Genomic DNA, 20,825 nt, shown 5'->3' with positions numbered 1-20,825 from the left:
CATGTGTGGCGCACAGAATCCACTTTCGAATAAATGCGTATAATACCTGCATTCCAGCATAAATTCGTGAGATGACGCTAGCTCGGAGAGGGGGGAGGGAGAGGTAGGGTACTTCAATGGCAGAAACTGCCGTATCAGCTTACCTTCTCGCAAAAGGGCTGGAAATCCGCACTGCGAGATAGTAGCATTTATACGCAGAGTCATGTTACGCCATTGATATGGGTGGCGAGAGAAGTTTTGCCAACACAGGCAATCGTTTTCTTGGGGTTGTCATTGATTGAGGACTGTCTGAGCGTCTTCGTGCCTCGTGCCTGGTGGCGATTCCTCGAATGATTTTTTTTTCTCTGGAAAAAGTCTTCAGTAGTATATGTGCAGTGCGTTGAGTAGTTATAAAGTGCATAATCTTAGGGTTGTTGGTGAGAACAGTCGCGAGCTCGACTTGTACCGTTCATTCGGCAGTTTACAATGCATTATACTTTCATCTCGTGCGCCATACTTTGCCTATGGCTGGCAGCATTTCACATGCGCAAGGGCAGCGCTAAAGAGGGGTTCGTATGCAGTAGATATGCAAGAATTCACCCCTTTAGCGGCGCAATCGTCATTATTGAAAAATGAACCCGTAACTACCTACACTACGGATCATACTGCTTTACAGCGCTGAGGAATATTATTTGGTTTAGGTTTATGGTGGTTTAACGTCCCAAAGCGACTCACGTTATGAGGGACACCGTAATGAAGGGCTCCGGAAATTTAGACCCCCTGGGTCTCTTTAAGGTGCACTGTCATCGCACAGTACATGGGCCTCTAGAATTTCGCCTTCATCGAAATTCAACAGCCGCGGCTGGGATCGAGCCCGCGTCTTTTGGGTCAACCGCCGAGCGCCATAACCACTGAGCCACCGCGGCGGCTAATATTATTGGTTGTTTGGCGGGAATATTATTATTTTCTTTTTTTTCGAAATTATGCTTGCAACCGAGGCGCATAAAGCATCGAACAGTATCATATGTGATCACCGTTGTCTTTTACCGTCGTAATTTACTGCCGCGCCAAGGCTGTCAACTCGTCCAGCCTTGGGTATACCCTCCTTAGGTACATCTTTTTATGCAAAATCCGGAAGGAAAACCTGTTGTGCAGCCTCTGGGGCTAAACCGGCCACGTTAGCTTGTATGCGCTGATGTCTTATTGGTAATCAATAATTGGGTTGTTAACAGGGCTGACTCGCTCGACTCTAACACGAAGAAAACTGCAGAGATTAAAAAAGGTGTCCCTGATAAGAGCGCAACACACGATCAGCTTTACATAAACAAAAAGGTTTCAGTTTTACATGAACACTCCAACATTGGGATTATTGACAATATTCGTAAAAAATTCATGACATTAGTACACATAACCAAGGCAAGAAAAGAATACTTGAATATACTGTAACAAGCATGTCATATTCCTGTGTCTTTTCTAGGCTACAAAAATGCCGATTTCCACGCAAGGTTCTGGGTAATTATATTTTCTAACCAGTGTCTAGTTTTTTTTATTACCCTTAGCTGCAGGCATTTCTGTCTGCCTTCGACACAACCAATCGAAAATATTTCAAGATCAGAATTTAAGTTTCCTATCAAAGATCCTGTATCTGTGACAAATAAATCTTACTAGAAATCTTTTAATTATTTCCGGATTGGCAATAAGGTGAAACGAACAGGAATCGTGCAGCGTAGAGGGTCTGACCAATGCTTTATAAACCAAGAGCGTGGTTTGCAACGCGGATTTTAGAATCTTCCGTCAAATTTTGCGGATTCACGTTGCCTTGCCTTGGTACTTACACTTCCGTCGCTTTTAAATTTTGCATTGTTTTCCAGCAGTTTTTTCCTGCTGTTGTCCTTTTCTACATCCTATGTCTATTAGCAACTCAACTACTCTGCCAGTGTTCCGTACTCGCCCAATTTTTTTGCACGTCTGCTTCGTTAAAGAGGAAGATGAGGAAGCTGTTTTACACTGAAGCGCTATCCCTACGCCGTTTCACTTTTCTTGCAGTTCACTACTTAAGTGTTGCGGCGTCGGTCCTTGTTTAGCAATGGTGCTTTAAATGTAGGCTCCTGGGCCTCCTATGGAAACAGGTGGGTAGGCCGCGGCTGCCCAGAAGGAACCTCTGGGGACCTGGAGTGACACAAGCAGCCAGGCAACCACGCTGTACTTAGTCGAAGCGATGATTCCTCGGCTGATAACGGCCTCATCAGAGTCGTAACAAGAATGCCAAACGACCACTGCGCAGAACTAAGGACACTTCTCCGTCGAGTACGTGCAATCAGCATGGAGTGAGGCCCAGCGCCATATACTGTCATCCTATAATCTCAACTTCATCAAAAAGGCAAGCCAGGTCAGTGTTCCTACAGACTCACGTCCCGGGAGCGATTAAGGACCTGAGTGCGAAAAGCTTCAGAAATGCTGTAGCCACTAATTCCATGGCCCTGAGCGTGCTTGAAAGATTTAGGGGCATCAAGAAGCTCGGCAGTGTCAGCGTTCGTTTACAGCACCTTCAGAGAAGAGGAACCTCAGCCGGAGCAATTTACAATGTCGATGCGGCCATCTGCGACTCCGGGCAGCGGCCATTGGCTTTGCAATGCTGCTAACTCAGCTTCTTGGTAGCACAATGTTTGTAAAGTTGATTTCTCTGGGAGACTGCATTCCAGCGTACTTGAAGGTGGGAGACGTTCGGAGCGCGGTGAGGCATTTAGCCCCAAAGCCACCCCAGTGCCGCAGACACGTGAAGATCGCGCACGTTAATATTTTGTGCAGTTCCTCCATCATGCCCATGATTCTCAGAAACACAGAGCGGTGACATTTGCTAAGCAAATGTTCTAAAGTGGGACAACTGCCGTGGCCCTCATGATGGTGTCTCCAAGGACTGTCCTCGCGTGAACAGGGAACCGGCGGTGCTTAAACAAAGGACAAGAGATTTCCACACGCAGGAAGGCCTCCGCTAATGTGCGACGACGTCGTCATCCCCATAGAAGGTCGCCAAGAGTGCAGTGGTCATAGAAAAGATAGTCAGATGATCGTGCAACTTCTCCCCTCCCTCCACATTTCGCTCCAAAAACGGGAGCCGCAGGTTTGGCTTAGCCGCTTGGGTTCCCGCAGACGTGCCGTAGCCACCCCTACCGGAGCTGCGTACCACCACAGTGATCTTTCATGTACTGCACACGCAATGTCCCGAGCCAATTGCTAACCGAACCCCAGGCCACAACCTGGTCTAAGGCAGACTCCCTAAAGTGACTCTTCATTCGCTGCTGAAGCAATGCACACCCTCAGTGATAGAGCAGGCATCGCGCTACCAATGTACCGAGCGTGCTGCATGTCTAAAACTCGACCAAAATGCGGTCAACGTCCAAGACGAGCTGGCTATTGCAATTTTCAGGACTTTTATGAACATCGTGTGCTGCTCTCTAGCCTGCACACTCCAGCAGCACGAAATCCACTACAGGTGTTAGACGTGCTCAGTCCGGACACTTGAGCTATTCATTAGGTGACGCAATGCCTCCTCCAACCTCATCGTTCCGAGAACTCAAATTGCCCTCTTTTTTTAAAGGCGTCATGGCATGTCTACCAACAAATTGTGATTTTACCTTGAAGCTAAAAGCTACGACGTTATTATGCGTACACGAGAAGTCGGGTAATGCGCCCGGATTTGAGCTAGAAATTGAAACAGCCTGCATGACGTCATAAAGTAACAGCGCCGCAGCAACAGCCATTGAGAGGGTGTTGGCTGTCGTCTGCTGCAAGCAAAACTTCCGCGCGCGCACGGTCGGTGCGGAGCAGAGCGCGCGCGTACCCGAGCGCGGCCGTGGCACATGGTGCTGAAGTCGCCGAGACTGGGCATAAGCTGGACAGACAACTAGGGGAGGGAAACAGGCCTCTATTGCTTTTGTCCTCCTCCAACTTCCCCCGTTCACCCTACCGCAACCCACTTTTTAACAGTGAACAAATCCCTCCGCTATGCTCCCTGCCCGCTGTTCAGTCGTTCAGTCGCGAGCATGCACCTGACAGTCAGTCTGACGTCACGAACCTGGAATGTGCCAGTGTTGCCATACTGCCACGCGGTTCAGGAGAAGTTTTAAACATTCAATTACAAATTAATCGCTTCAATATATGGCCTCATATTTTGTCCAGTTGTTTATAGATGTACCGCGAACAACATACAATAAAAAGCTTGAGTTTGAAAAATGGTGTCATGACCCCTTTAACCGCAGGCCACCGCGGTGGCTGAGTGGTTATGGCGCTAGGCTGCTGGCCCGAAAAACGCGGATTTGATCCCGGTCGCGGCGGTCGAATTTCGATCGAGGCGAAACTCTAGAGGCCCGTGTACTGTGCGACGTCTGTGCACGTTAAAGAACCCCAGGTGGTCGAAATTTCTGACGCCCTTCACTACGACGTCTCTCATAGCCTGAGTCGCTTTGGGACGTTAAACCCCCATAAACCACACCAAACCTTTAACCACATTTTCAACCGCGACGCGAAGCAGCTTTGCTCAACTGTAGAAAATCTGCGCTGTGTCGATGCTTTGGGGACGACGGACGGGCGCTGTGTTGTACTGAGGCCGCAGTGCTCGGCGGCCCTGAAGGTGTGCAGACCACTGCTGCTGCGGCTCTGACGTTCAGCGCGTGTATTTTTGCGCGTTGTGCATGCTCCTGACCGCAATTCTCAGTTTTCTGTTTCACTTTTCGCCCCTTCTTTTGTTCCCCAGTAAAAGCGGCCAACCGAAACGCGTTCTAATTTAAATTATATGCAAATTCACATCTCATTGTTTCCTTGTCTACGAAAATTGCCTAACGTATCTGCGCCTACGTTTATGTGCGTGTTGCACAACAGAGACTCGGTGAAGACGATAGCGTTAACGATCCCATTGTGTAGAATACCCGGTACCAGCGCTGTGAGCAAAAAAAAAAAAACCACAGGCCCTCCAACCACTTAGGTCACGTGACTTTGAGACGTCGTCAAAGCCTGCCCGCCGTTGGCAAGTAGCAACCTGCCTATCGGATAGAGAGCAAACCGCCCATCGTGGCAGGTGCCAGTTATACTAATTATTGGTCGCGAGAGTTCGCTCGTGGAGAGCAACCTTGGTCTCACAAGCCCAGCGGTGACTGCGTTTGAAACAGCCAGCTGCCGGAGTAGTGGCGCATCGAATATTCACTGCGCCCCTGCGCAAGGACAGGTATGAGGACTCCTAGCTTTTAACGAGGGTAAAATTGAGATTGAGCAATTACGCATATATAGGCATGTAGGCAGAAGGCGAAGGAACACGCAAATAGGACCCCAGGCCGCTGGACGCAGCCATTAACGCTATTGCATCATACCCTTAAGGCAGAACTTAAGTGTACCTTAAAGTTTTTTCGTTTTTACTCTTCATTGCGATTGTTTTTGTCTACCATCGAATGGCTAATTCGCGGAATGGTCTAGATGATCTTTCGCAAATTGCGCAAATTGTTCCCCTCGGACATTTATAGAGTTTACACAAAAGGTTTGAACTGCCTTTTCGCCGCCCAACGTTTCCCATACAAGGTACACATCGAACCTTGCTGAATGCTTATTTTCTACTTATGCATGCCGTATTGAGACTGCCGCGTCCTCGTGATTCGATGTTAGTGGAAGTGCTAGTACCGCTTTCGCTTTGAACCCCTTAACAAGTGCTATAAAATGCCTTTAGCTTATAGTTCTCGCTAAGGATCTTGAGTCGCTCCTGCCGTGTCTGTGGATTATCAGTGGGATTAGAGAGCTTACAATGTAAAAGGGCCTGACCCTAGTTGAACACAGTATATTCCTCGACAGGCCTTTTGGAGCCAGAAAGTATGATGATCACACCGATCGTTTCTACTCTGCTCTTGAGCTCATCGTGTGCTGTCTCCTTCTCACGCATTAAAGGAAGGGCTTGTTCTCGTTTAATTGCAGATATAAAATTTTTCGCATCTGCAGTATATCATCAAGGGGGGAAGAGTATACGATGGGAAACAAAAACGCGGGTTGAATAACTATTTTGGCGCCTTTTTGAGATGTTGGAGTTTCGGCACGCAAACGCTGTGTAACGAAAATTGACAACTTTTTGAAATCGCACGGTGTTGGACGCATGTGCATGTCTATTATATCCCATCAACGCCTCCTAATGGTATTAATTATATACCATTAGCAGGCATAAAAGGTCGATTTCGCAGCATAAGTGCATTTCTTCTTACTCTTTTTGCTAAGTAGATGCGCTACTGTTGCAATGAGGTAACAGTTCCCTGGGCTTTAATTCGTTTTTCGTATAGAGCTCTCAAAACACCGAAAGTTTAAAGAAGAACACAGCGAGTGATTACGGTTTTTTTTTCAGGAAATCTGGTGCTAAGTTGTCACCGCCGTGCCAGATGTGAAGTTCTGGTAGCGACCGCTGTGGTTTGTGTTTCTCAGTATGCAAAATGTAGCGTTTTGCTTTTTAATGTAGAAACAATGCTCGCTGCATTGAAAACAAGCTGCAAACATGCAGTGAAACAAACGCCTAATTTCTCGCCTGTGGAAAATCGCTTAAGCTTGCTATTCGGGGAACAGGAAAAATGATATAAGGAATGATTAGAGCAAATCACTCCGAACTGACCTTCCACATATTCCCTTACAAGTGTGCGAGCTGAACATTCCTCGTCAGGACGTCTGTGTGTGCGGGTTCATTCGCAGAACGATCTGGGCGTGCTGTACCGCAACGTGGAGCGGGAGTTCCACGAGCGTCCCGCGTTCCTGCGGCCTTGGACGGGCGAGCTGTGGCTATGCGTGGCCACGGCTGCGCTGGCCTCATCGCTGGCGCTCGCGTTCGCGGCGAGGCTCAGCGCGGTCGAATGGGTGCCCGCCTGCTCCTCGGCGTCGATGTCCAGGAGGGCCTCCGCCTCCTGCGCCGCCTACAGGAAGGCGCCCCGCAGGCCGCAGGCGCTGCGCAGCCGCTTCACTCTCGTTGACAGCCTCTGGTTCATACTCGGCTCGCTACTACAGCAGGGCACAGAAGTCTTCCCTAGGCAAGTGCCATCGTCTTTGTTATGTGTACAAGTGGAAGATTAACTGCGCTTTGCCCCCTTCAAGGAGTCTACTAAACCAAATATTTCATTTCAATAGGCAGGTTATGCAAAAGACTGTACATAGAGCAAAATAAATGCAGGGTATAAAATCCAATATTGTTTATTTATTTATTTATTTATTTATTTATTTATTTATTTATTTATTTTGGTATTTAATAATACCGCCAGCTTTCAAAGAATGCGGTAGGAATGAGTGGGCTGGTACAAATAAAGAAGGCAATTGTCTATAAAAAGACACATAAAGCATTACAAGAATCATACTGAGTAAAAATAAAAATAGGCTAGCACTATCAAAATCACTAAAGCAAAGAAGAACAATAATTTTCATATTGCTGGCACAGAAAGTGGCCTTTAACTTAGTGTGTACTAAAATGTATGAAGTGGGGCTGCAGAAAAAGGTAATGTAACGGAGCTGACGGATCGCCAAGCCGTCTGTCTGTGTGCGAAACGCGACAAATGAGATGAAGCCGGCAGCACGTACTGAAGCGGACTACAGAGATGTACAGTATATAAGCAGAAAAATTCAGCAAGATAAGACAAACGTATCTACAAGTGAAAACCGTACATATCTTCAGGCAAAATATAGGTGAATATTTTGCAACGAGAGATAAGTAGAAAACTTTCTTCCATGTAACCGCCTTTCCTGCCGCTGTTCGCTTAGGAACTGTCATCGCATGTCTTGCCATTGAGAACTCTTCGCATACCACCACTGAGAACTCTTCAGGTTGGTCATGGGCTCCAGGCGCACTTGGCCTTATTGGTCCTCAACGTCGCAAATAGACGCCACTTAGGAAGCTGTCCCGTATTGCACAGAAAGATGGTCTCTAATTAGGCAACAGGCCTATATTAGTGGACTACTACTACTACTACTACTACTACTACTACTACTACTACTACTACTACTACTACTAATAATAATAATAATAATAATAATAATAATAAATGCTTCTTGGGGAAGAGAAATGGCGCAGTATCAGTCTCACATATCGCTGGACACCTGAACCGCGCCGTAAGGGAAGGGATAAAGGAGGTAGTGAAAGAAGGGAGGAAGAAAGAGGTGCCGTAGTGGAGGGCTCCGGATTAATTTCTTCCACCTGGGCATCTTTAACGTGCACTGACATCGCACAGCACACAGGCGCCTTAGCTTTTTGTCTCCATAAAAACGCAGCCGCCGCAGTCGGGTTCGAACCCGGGTTCTCCGGATCAGTAGCCAAGCGCCTTAACCGCTGACCCATCGCGGCGGGTACATTAGTGGACTCAAAACGTCGATTTATCTAATGATCTAAGTAGAAACACCCGCACCAGTAGCACCGCCAGGTCTTCCCTTCGTTGTCTCCAAGCGATTCAGTTTTTGATCATGTTATCTTTATAATCTTGAGAAATCTTACTGCCTTGCTTGCATCTGATCGCTCAAGGCTCATAAATGTGGGATGCGCCACCCAGGGAGGTTCTTTTTTTTTCCAGAATTATGGCATAAATTGAACTCATTCGTTTCTTTCACCTCAACATGCGATCTATATCGGCTGTATACCTAGATTTGTACCGTAGCTATATTTGAATTATCATTTTTTTTCGTGGCTTATTGTTCACATGATCTTACTCAAACCTCGGCAGCGACATTGTGAGGAAACAGCCATTCTAGCGTTCACGCAAAATAAAGGGAGAACAAAAGTACATGGTGCACTTAAAGCTTCGGAACACGGCTTAAAGAACAAGTTGGCTGGATCACATGCCTACGCTATTCGCTTTCAGCATGTTCCTCTTTATAATTCAGCGCAAGAAGTTATATACATCTTATTTGATTATGTTAGCACGGCAGTGCCTATTTTTAGTAAGGCATCGTATTCTGCAAATTTTCTGCCACCGGAAACATCTGTTGAAAATATTGCTTCATTTTTCTTCCATTTTCGTCTTTCAGAGCTTTAGCGACACGCATAATGGCGGTCGTGTGGTGGCTCTTCGCCCTGGTGCTCATCTCTTCCTACACTGCCAGCCTCGCGTCGCAGATAATCGCGCAGCACTTGCAGACGCCCATAATACAGGGCATAGGAGACCTCTCCAAGCAGTCAAAAATCAGCTACGGCTGTGTCTCTAAAAGCGTAGCGAAATCACTGCTGAAGGTGAGTGAAGTACTTTAATCACCTGTCACGCTGAACAGTTAAAGACGTTATGTATGTGTGTCTGTGTGTGTGTGTGTGTGTGTGTGTGTGTTCGTGCGTGCGTGCGTGCGTGCGTATGTGTGTGTGCGCGTGTGCGCGCGCGTGTGCGTGTGCGTGTGTGCGTGTGTGTGTGTCGACTTGCGCTCTTCACTCGCAAGGACACAAAGCCAAGAGTAGTATATTGTGAAAGGAAACTATACACCCCAGCTACAATCTCGTGAAAGCACCTTGTGTAGACGCTGCATATTTACGGTGTTAGGCCATGTAGTTTTAATTGGAACACTCTCAAATCGTGACGTGTTGTACAGGTTCCGCGGTATCTCTTAAAACGTTTTCTTATGTATAGGGGCTAAAAATCAAGAAATCTACTGTGTTCGGCGTCGGATTTAAATTCTGAAATTTTTCCCATATACTGCAAAAAAGTGGTCGCTTCTCTTCGTTTCTGGTTCCCGCAAGTAAAATTTTTGCCACTATATTCTTCCGATCTGCGAAATATATTTACTGGCTTGTAGCTTTTCTGTTAACCTGCTTGCTTGAATAATTGTCGTGTTCCTATAAAGTAGAAGCAAAATATGCATCATTTAGTGTGAACAGAAAAAAAATATTAGAACTAAGCTAATAAAGGCTTAGCGCATTAATAAGCGAAAGCTGATTGCGAATGCTCAATTAAGCTGTGCAGCTAGCTCCCGGCAGGTAATGCCGGTCTGGCGCATACATTCAACACGCTCGGTAGCGCTAGCACAGGCATATTTACAGACACGTTATGCACGCGACGAGCCAACCTGACGCACAAATAGCTATTTGGCTTTGGTTTCCTGTTTCTGGCACGTGAAGCTACTTTCCTTCGCCTTCCTTTTCAACCTGTTTAACTATTTGGCTTTGGCCTGTTTGTTTCGAGAACGCTTAGGCATTTGGCTTAACCTCTGTTTCGACGCGCCGCTTTGCATTTTCGAAAAGGGTGTGAATTCTATTCAAAGAACAGTAACTACTTCCAGCGCCTGCGAAGTTCAGGACGCGGCGACCGTGCAGTTAGCGTGCCAGGGTGCTGTTCTTTCACAGCAGACAGTTGGAAAGAACGAAGGAGCATACAGCCAATGTTTGTTCCAGTGTTGCGGGGATTTCGATAAACTTTGGACCAGCACCGTTCGCCCTTCGAGTTAGTTATAAATTCGCTCTCGTCCTACTATATGCTAGCTATCCTGGTGAGGCGGTGGTCTATGTTTCGAGCCCCGACCATGAAGAATTTTCCTTCAACTACGTAGTTTCTGTGCAAGCTTTATAGATTTCCTTTGCCGCCGTGTGGCTGCACCTGTAACACGTGTCGCCTCCTGCAGCCATTTCGTTTTTTGTGGAGTGACTACTGTTATGGCAGTATTCTCGCTGTGGAATAATTCGATTCTGAGTTAGCTGATGCTTGGCCCAAGGGAACTACAGCCGACTAATAGGTGCCAGACAGGGAAGAACACACGTACACGAGGCTGCGCGCATGTGTCCTTCCAGCCTTGTGCACGTGTGTTCTTCCCTGTCTGGCGCATATTCGTCGCTTCTACTTCTATTGGTTCGCTGCGGACTGTTCCCGCTCCCTATTAATAACCTCGCCCCAGGAGTCGACAGACCCGCAGCTGCAGCGGCTCTGGTCGACTGTGGAGATGGCGGGTCCGTACGCCTTCTTCGACTCGGTGTCGGCGGGCGTGCGCAAGGTGCGCGAAGAGGGCCTTGCGTTGCTTGTCGACTCGCAGACCATCGACTACCTGGTGGCTCACGACTGCAGCCTAGCCCGGCTGCCGGGGAGGCTTGAGACAGGAGGCTTCGGTTTCGCCATGCCACGAGGTGAGCACGCAGCAGGGCATTCGGCTCTCTTTTCTTCTTTTTACGTGCCACATCCTGCGTGACGGAAGTGCTGCTCGAGTAAGAATCCGATGCTATTTCTCTTTGAATCTTATGTTCCACGGTGCTTATTTAGCTTCAATCATCTTGTTGCCTGCCAGATCCTCTTTTCCTTTGCGTGCTTGGTAACTGTACTGGTGCGTTGTTTTTAATGCGCTAGCATTACTATCCTCCATTTGGCAAACCCTCTCCGTCTGTTGTGCGATGCCGCCGCCATCTTTCAGGAGGCCTTTACCAACTACCAATACACTTTTTTCCTTCATCAATATTGGCCCTCGAGAGTCTCAATATTCACAACCAGACTGCCCACCTTGACCATACCACCACCACCAGACATCCACCACCAGACATCCACCTTCGCTCTCCGGAAGGCCTCCACCTATTGTCAACTCTCCTTCTCCCTCCACCCGCTCATATCGTCCAGAAGCAACCCCCCATCTCCGATCAACCATCTCCACCCTTCAGAACATCCTACCCGGCACCGATCCAGTTACCTCAACCATCCGATGCTTCCATCAATGGGAAGCTCACACAGCTCTGAATCGAAAAAGCGACGGCGAAGTACAGCTCAATAGACGCTACTTGCAGGCAATCATAGTGGATGCGAGATGAACAATCAACACTGATAATGTAGATTTGTCGCTCCACACCGTTTGATGGCCTGTGCATTTTTTCTATAAGCTTTGTTATCTTGAATGTCTGGCATTTGTATGCTGAGCAAGAACAGAAAAATGCTAAATAAGAGAAGTATTGTAAATAAAAACTTTTTTTTATTGCGTACAACGCTATGTGATGTCGGATATAAAGCCCTGAACGTGCAAAACGGCTATGAGGGATACCGTTGTGGAGGGCTGTGGTTTATTTTGACTACCTCGGGCCCCCTAGCGTGCGTTGGATGCGCACAACACAAATGCGCCCTCCACATTTAAGTTACATCAAAATGTTGCCAACGCACCAGGTACAGGATCCCGTAAATGAAGTCACTGGTTAGGAGTGCCAACAGTATTATATGTTAGGGACATATTTAGGCTCAAATCAAAAATGTCTTTAGATAGGCATCGCAAGTGTATAATCAGCAGAAAAAAATTTCGGTTGAAAATAAGTCTCTTAGAGAGAAAGATAGATAAAGAGAGAGAGAAAAGCGGGAATGTTAACCAGATAGGCTTCAGGTTGGCTACACTGCACTGGGGAAGGGAATGAGGGGATTAAAAAGGGAAGAGAGAAGGAACGGGAACACAGTCACAATTTGTCAATCAAGGCAGCCGTTAGTAAAAAACAAAACATTGCCTTGTAAGCCTCGATGGCAGTCGACTGTTGTGGCCACAGACCAAAGACCTTGTCCTCTGTGAAAGGGCGAGGATCAAGGCGGTCCAGAGCCCAACGCAGCTTACGTCATTCGTTCACAAATACAGGACACTCACACAGGAGATGACTAATTGTCGCTTCGCAGACACAGTTTACACAAGAAGGGCTGTCGGCCATCCCGATCCAGAAAGCATATTGATTTGTGAAGGCAACGCCGAGCCATAGACGGCATAGTAATGCTGCTTTGCGACGCGCTATGTCGCATGGAAGACGGAGGCGCAGTCCAGAGTCCAATGCCCTGAGGCGAAGGTTGCAGAACTGTCCCGTGTTCCACGCTGAAACTGTGAGCTCCAGCCTCAAAGAAGGAAGCCCACACGCTGCGTCAGCTCTCGTTACAAAGATATTGACTGGGATTCCGTCGTTGTAGGCAGAACGGGCAGCTTCGTCTGCCTGGCGATTTTCATTAATACCGCAGTGTCCCGGCAGCCACTGGAAAATTATGTCATGTTCTCTCAATGTGGTGTCGTGGTACAGTTTGCGTATTTCTGCAACGAGTTGTTTGTGGGACATTCGGCGTTGCGCAGCTTGCAGGGCTTGAAGGCTTCCTTTAGAGTCAGTGAAAACTGTCCAGTCTTTTGGAGATTCCTGACTCATGAACTGAACTACAGCCCTTAGGGCAGCTAATTCCGTGCCAGTTGAAGATGTGAGATAGGTAGTACTCACCTTAATTAAGATAGACCTGGCCGGTTTCACCACCTACCCAGAAGAACTTGTTTAGTTCACTTAGCCATCTGTGTATATGCCTATGCGGTAATTACGTTTAAAATGCAGATGATACAATCTGATTTGTTTTAGAGCAGGCAATGATGGTAAACCAGATTTTTTAGTAAATGCCGGAATAGAGAGGTGTACCCGAGGTTCATGCAGACTCCATATGAGTGAGCAGGGTCTTGATGCAGGGGTGAACTGCGAAGGAAGGTAGGCATGATGAGATTCAATTACTTTTGCAAATGCAGTATGCGGTTTGAGTACTGGTAGAGCTTCGAGATGATGACTCGGAACTCTTTTTAGGTGCCGAATGTGTGTTCTCATGGTTTCCACAGCAATGTATGTAGTAACAGGATGCTCCACAGCGACAAGAATAGCAGCTGCTGTTCAGGCACATTTAGGCAGTCCAAGGCAATTTTGCAAGTTTGCGCTTGTGAACTTTGAAGTGTCTGGATGTTTGCCTATCTAACATTGCTTAAAATGGGAAAGCTGTATCACATGTATCCCAGCAACAGCGAACGGTACAGTTGAAGCGTCCAGTGCACAGATTCAGCCCAGGACTTTCCCCCAAGGAAAGAGAGGATATGAAAAATCGCTGGCAGTCTCCTTCTCATGTCGTAGAGATCGGGACTCCACGAGAGGTTCCTATCGATAATAATTCCAAGGAAGCAGTGGCTTCTCTAATAGGGAATAGTGTTGCCATTAATATGTATAGGGTAACTTGTCAATTTTTTGCGTGTGAACGTCACGAGGAAACATTATTCGTTCGAAATATTTAGGACCCGCTAACGAAGGTAAAACGTCAGTATTGTTGCCGCATTTTGAAGTCTCGCACGAAATTGGGGACGGGTCACGCTTGATGCCCAATACAGATAGAATCGGCATATATTGAGATATAAACAGATTGTGGCAATGAGTCAGTCAGGCCGATGAGAGCAAGGTTGAGAGTTAGGCTCAGCACTCCACCCTGTGGGACTCCGCGCGAATTTAGATGTAAAGAGGTTGGTCCGTCTTTAGTCCGGAACAAACACGACCTCTCTCCCAAATAGCAGCGTATCCAGTAGAACATGCGGCCTCCAATCTCTGCAGCTTCTAATGCTTCCAAAATGGCCTGATGTGTTACATTTTTGTAGGTGCCATTGATGTCCAAGAACAGTGCCATGGTCAATCTTTTCAAACTTTTTTGGCGCTGGACGGATGTTACAAAGTCAACCACATTGTCGATAGAAGAGCGGCCACGTCGAAACCCAGACATAAATCTTGAGTAGATTTGGTATCGCTTCAGGTACCTTTCAACGCGTGTTAACAACATTCCTTCCATCACTTTCGGCAAGATTGCCTTAGATTGCAATCAAGCACTGTGGATGCGGTAAACAAAATTTTTATCACGAATTAAAACACTGCCGCTTTTACTCCACCATATAACAGTAAGTCCTAAAACCCTTCCAAACGTCTTTCCCCGTGACTGTAGAAATAACACAAGTCAAGCATCTCGGAATCTTTGCTTGCCTCTTTAATGCCTCGATCTCCTTCAGAATCCGGCGCGTTTTTTTTTTTTTTGCAGCAGTTTTTGATCCGGCTTTTGTGAAACCGTTGACGACGGTGAGATGGCATGTATGGCAAATTGTCTCATGCGCAATCGGGTCACATTTTTATATTTTATTTTGACATTCAGGCTAGGCTTTTGTCTTTGACATACAATCTTAAAAATATATCATATAATAGTCCAGGCGCATAGGTAGTCTGCACCACGCGAAATCTCCAGTAATAAAACACTCATGCTACGCGGACTATAGTCCGGAAAATACGGTTGGTGTTGTACTGTGGTTATTGTGCGTTTTACGAAACACGCCTATTGCGTAATTGCCCAAGCAGCCGCGCATGGGAAAAAAGTGACTGATAAAAGAAAAAATAAGGTCTCGCTTATAGTGGAATTTCGACGCTTGGCCTGAAGGGCCATCAGTCACCTGCAGTTGTTTGGTACGCTGCGACATTACGGTCCCGAACACATGCGTTTTGCAAGTGTCCCTGCCCTGGGATGGGAATATTCTTGCTCCCTCTATTCACAGAATTCTTCCTGCTGATCCATTTGCACACATGATGGTTTGGCAAGTAGTACTGTTTTCTGTGTCCAACTTATCTCTTCCTTGCACGAGCTTCGACACTGCCCCATAGCTCAGGTGTCGGCCTCGGCGCTGGATATTTCAGGACGAACTGGTGGTCAATTTGGATGCACGTGTCTGTTTGTTCACGGTAAACAATAAAAGAACTAGGAAGGACATGTCTGTCTTTGTTCTTATATTGTGCCCTATCATCAAATAGGCTGCATAGTTGAGACGCAGGTAGCACATTTTTAACGCGACAGCGAAGGCCCCCGTTATACAAAAATATGGTGTAGTCGTCGCCGTCGGCGTTGTGAGCGAAAACTCATAGCAGAAGCAACAAAGGTTGGCCACCTAGATCATGCTACCTCGTGGCATTAACGCAACCTTTCCTCAAGGTTGTGAGCGAACTGTCCACATGGGCATCGCCATCATCAGCCTGACTATGGCCACTTCAGGACAAAGGCATCTCCCATATCTGTCCAACTAACCCTGACCTGTGCCAGCTGCGGCCAGCCTATCCCAACAAGCTTCTTAATCTCATTCGCCCACCTAACATTCTGACGCCCCCTGCTGCACTTCCCTTCCCTTCCCTTCCAGCAGGAGAGGCGCCCGTTGAATCAATGATCAATCACGAGAAGTTGCTCGGGAAGAGCAACCTAGTTTTCACACGCCCCGTCGGTGGCAGCACCTGCCATCGTTGGTTAATGGTGCATCGTTTAACCGCTGCACCACTGCGGGAAGAGGGGTGGGGGGGTTGCGAAGGGTCTATGAATGTAAAGTTGTGTGAGTGACCAGTTTCGCATATGTAGGCATTAACCCTTTAATATTATCGCGTCATACCCTTAACGCGCAGCTGAAGTGTCTCCTCCAACCTTTTTTTCCTTCACAGCTGTAGTGCGCACGCAAAACACCCCAGTGGAGGCACAAGAACAAACGCAATCAAACTGCTGCGTTGGCTTGAGTATATTTTGAGAGGGTAAAGCTCCTCGAGGGAAGCAGTCCCAAAGGAAGGGATATATTTGGATTCTTAGAAACACCTGCAGTATGCTTCATTTATGTACTTTACAGCAGCAACTGGATAATTAAACGCGGGTAAAAGCCATATTCCTCGCCGAATACCAGAAAAACAGGAGAGAAGAAAACAAAGGAAAAAAATCTGAAGCATATCTTAATTGTAATACGTAACTTAGCCACAGAATATAAGTGTTCGCACCATGAAAGAGCAAAATTAGAGTATGCACGCTAGAACTTGAGCTCATTCGTGCTGGCGGATATCGCCTAGCCGAGGTCAAGGCAATAAAACGTTGCGGATTTATTTATATCTTCGTCGTTCTGTGGTTGAAGCCACACACATAGAGCTCTGCAGGGCTCCGGGTCTGGTCGCACGAGAACCAAGACATAAAATAGGCGCGAACTGAACAATTACAGGAAGTCTTCCATAAAGCGGAAGGACACATTTTCCTGGAATGCCTTTTAGCGATGTAGGCTACGAGAAGCCAGCAAAAGACAGGAAGTTGCAGTCACACAAATACAACGCATGCGCACATCGCTCGCAGCGACATGCCCTGCACTCCGCTTCGAGATTATATTGATTTCTGCGTCGCACTGGCATGGCGGAACCGTATTCCTCGCACAAACTGCGTGAAGTTGCGCTTCCTGCAGTAATAAGCATCGTGCATCTGAACGGGCATTCTGAGGCGTAAACACAAGTCAGTCTTTAAAGGAGGCGACACGATAAGATTTAGTCATGATCGCAAATCGTGTGCAGTCTATTTCAGGCACAAATGGAAGTTTTCCACATGGGTAGAGTACGTCTAAGTGATTTTTTTTTCTTCGTGAAGCAATACTCTTAATATAAATTCGAGATTCAGCCCTTTTATCTTTGGTCGATTATTAAAGTTAGCAGAAAAAGTTGAGCCGATGTTGCCCTTTTACCAGGACTGTCATGTTTTTCCTTGACCGCGGCGCATCTCATGCAAGTTCCCGGCGGCTGTTCGAGAAAAGAAATTCTACTATGCTCATGAATTCATGTATATGAGGTCATGAAACTGTGAGCTGAAATACTTATGGATGTTTTGTTATTAATTCTTCTGCGTTAGGCATGTGCACATCTGAACATCGAAGCCTGCCGTGTATGAATCGAAGAACATTTCGTACTTGCTGTTTTGGCACGCCAATAGAGTGCAGAATCTAGATGTATTTTCAATTAATAATTTAGGTCGGCTTCTAATTTAACCCACAAAGGAGGAGAGAATGAGATGGACGATGTAAACAGGGGAGAAAGAATAATGACAGAAAATGCCCTTCTTTCCGGTATCATGTTCGATCATCAGCTATTTATACTAGGAGCTTTACAACACGGTTCCAGCACGCATTATCCGTATTATAGCGCGCGTTTGTCATTCCAATCCCAATGCCGTTACTAATTATTAGCTAAAAATGCCTCACCGCTCTCTACAACATCAGATCAGTGGCGCTCTATTTATGCACGCCTAAAGTGCAGAAATTCGCTAAAACAGCGACACTCGGGAGTAGCGCAGGATGACACGCTTGCCGTATGCCTTCAGTTTAAGTTAATAAAGCTTTGTGGCTTCATGGGCTAAAAATCCTCTCCGGCGAAGCGACTACACTGCCGAGAAAGTTTGAAAATAAAAATAATAAAATAGACCACAACCCGTTCACGCTGCATGTTGTGTATGCATCACGCTAATTTTATGCAAGCCGTCTTCTATTACTTTCGTAATAAAGTACACTATTAATTGAAGACTCGCTGAAATGTTAAACGATGCACAATTTTTCTCTGAGCCCGTGTTGCATCGCAAAATGCAGAGACGGGAACAAAACTTTGTACTGGGAGCGATACGTGGCCAGCTGTGGGGAACGCTAACAACCAGAGGTCGAAGAGTATTCAGCGTGAAACTAGATTGCTTTTAGTGGTCTGAGGTATTATTTTACGCACAAAAGAGGCGGAAATACCTGACAATTAATCAGCGTTTATTTCGTGATTCCTAACGGCTTCAACTAATTGAACAAAGCGCTGCATAGATCGCCCTGTTGCGAATGGCAAGGGCTTTCCCATAAGGCGTGGGATTTATCACGGTTAATCAAGGCCGCTTGCGTGCCGTTCCGAAAGAACCAAGAGTATAACTCCATCTCTTGCGCTTTCTGGCTATTTTGGAGTTTGGCCCGCCACAAAATGTTGATTTATTATCTAGAAAACAGGATATAAATTATTTGCGTCTCGATTCGAACTCGTGACGCTAGGATCGGTGAGGACCTCTGTCTTTCACCGTTGGTGAAAGTAGAGTTTTGTTCTATCGATACAGGCCGGCATTATTTGGCCTAAGATTCCCTTTAAGACCCTTTTTCATGTTGCTATAATAGTCCATACTTGCATAGCAGCAAGCTTCCGCATTTTCTTTCTTTTTCTGTGGCTAAAAATGCTTGTGCTCCTATCTTCTTAAAGATCAATTTTTGACGGAGGAAACCGAACGTCTCTTCGATTAGGCTTCAGATATTTCCTGATGTGGCTGCATAATTTCACCTTCTTGTCAATTCAGAAAGCGAAAATATTTACAGAATTCTTTAGCGGTTCAATTATTTCTCGCTGCTGCTCATTGGTAGAGGCGCTGTGACTCCCTCATTAATCTCGGGATGAGTCACTTGGCCCTGCGTATAAAAACATATGAACAAACTCGAATGAAAATCACTACTATAATATATCAGCGGAGGAGGGTAGGTTTCATGGGTATTTACTAACACGGTGCCTCGCAAGAAAAAGCACTCTGGACGCTTACCACAGGTTAAATAAAAATTCAGCAAGAGTTCTTTGTGATTTTAATTTGAGTTTGTGTATGCAATGTTATTCTTATCCTCTGAAAGACTGCCCCTGACGTCACACCTTCTCACTCCTGACGTAACAGTGAGCGTCGCGCAGCGTTACGCCGACGTCAACGTCAAAGCCGGGAAACCGAGGAACCTGCGCTTCACAACTGACGCTGTAAAAGGTCGCGGAATCAAGGTGCGCTACAAGTGCGCCAACAAGTTGTAGGCTCAATACGGAAAACTCATGGCGCCTGAAGCGGAGCGCAACTGATTATCTCATGTCCACCGGAATTACTGAAACCTACAGCAAGGGATATTGAAGGTGGTGATAGATTTTGAATCTTTTAGGTATCCCCCCAAGCGGGTCTTAAAATTCGGTTCTTCTTCTCCTCAGAGCAGCTATTATAACCCCAACAAATTTAAATGAGCTCAATACGCTTTCTCGGTTTGTTTTTATTTGGAAAGGAGAGAAAGCGGAGGACTAAGAAGCAATTCGGGTCCGCTTTCTAAAATCTGCTTGGATGTCAGGATGCAAGGATGCTAGGGTGTAATTCAACTATCATACGCCAAGAATACGGGAGGTACCGGTACTGTGGGCGCGAACAAGACAAGACTATTTAATAGTTCCTAAACCCAAACTTGTTCGATAGCTCTTTCTCATAGCTTGGCTTTTATTTCTCTTCATTCTACTTTTATAATTCTATATGCGATTGTTACCTTTGTTCAGTTCCTGCTGATTGGATGATATTTACCTGAGAGATGAATTTTTCAGGTGAGTTGCTTCTGGTTTGATGGTTAAATTCTTCGGATAATTGGGTTCACTCTAGTTTCGAGATTTTACCCTGGGTGTTCGTGCCGAGCGTTGTGCCGAGGTAGCAGAGAACGCTACATCATACGCGTCCTGAAAAGCTGGTTACTGTTCTCGGTAACTCTTCTAAACAAAGCATCCTTCTCCGAGACAAAAATAAACATCTAAGGTAACTTGCACGCTATCATGAGAGAACGAAACTTTCAAGCTGCATCGCAGTTCGAGTTAGGCAGGCGAGAAAGCAATTTCAGCGGTGCTTTAGTCTTCCTGCGGAGAAATGAGGAAGCAGCAGCGTTGCTTCGAGTGCGCGAACCAACTTTTGAACTGCCCGGAGACTACTTCGCAGCACGGTGCTCTGTTCGTACTTCCAGCTGGGTTTGTACTGTATATTTGAAATGCAGTCGGGAAGCAGGGCAAGAATGATTGATTAGCTGCGCCGGCACTCTCTTGCAGTCGTGAGCTGCTTTGTTGGTAAAGGTACTTCGGCCCTCGGAATTACGAACTCTGCGTAGTTTTACTGGTCCGTAGTAAGTTAGGCGTTCTCTTAAGCGTTTGTTTATATTTCGCGCTCACGAAAACAGAAAAGTTAAAAACTTGAAGCTATTGGAAGGGCTCCAGTAGCTCCAGTCGCGCGCCGAATTTTTTAATGGCTTCCGTGGGAAGAACGCAGTGCTTATTGGCGAAGCGAGGGCCAAAACACAGGCTGTGTTCTATTTTGTCATGATGAAAAAAAAATGCAGAAGGACGCAGCCGCAGACGAAGCAAAGGCTTGGTTGTTCGGGTAAGGGTGCTAGATTAAAAGAGAGAAAACGGAAAATACATGAAAATAGTTTGCAAGCTGCTTGAAACGCCCTCCATCGATAAAAATAGGCGTGAGGAACCAGCA

The 20,825-nt window shown here is 46.4% G+C and overlaps 1 protein-coding gene across 1 annotated transcript in view; it reads left to right on the top strand.

The window, feature by feature from the left end:
- The window catches only part of LOC144097316 (glutamate receptor ionotropic, kainate 2-like), a 481,864-nt gene that overhangs the window by 440,337 nt on the left and 20,702 nt on the right, over positions 1 to 20,825 (top strand). Inside the window, exons 13-15 of the mRNA XM_077630058.1 lie at positions 6,691 to 7,022; positions 9,001 to 9,202; positions 10,846 to 11,071. Coding sequence (XP_077486184.1) covers positions 6,691 to 7,022; positions 9,001 to 9,202; positions 10,846 to 11,071 — 760 coding nt within the window. The remainder of the gene's footprint in view (positions 1 to 6,690; positions 7,023 to 9,000; positions 9,203 to 10,845; positions 11,072 to 20,825) is intronic.

This window comes from Amblyomma americanum, chromosome 7, assembly GCF_052857255.1.
Source record: "Amblyomma americanum isolate KBUSLIRL-KWMA chromosome 7, ASM5285725v1, whole genome shotgun sequence".
Taxonomy (NCBI): Eukaryota; Metazoa; Arthropoda; class Arachnida; order Ixodida; family Ixodidae; genus Amblyomma; species Amblyomma americanum.
Note: the sequence above shows the minus strand (reverse complement) of the source record. Positions and strands in the feature narration are given on the sequence as shown.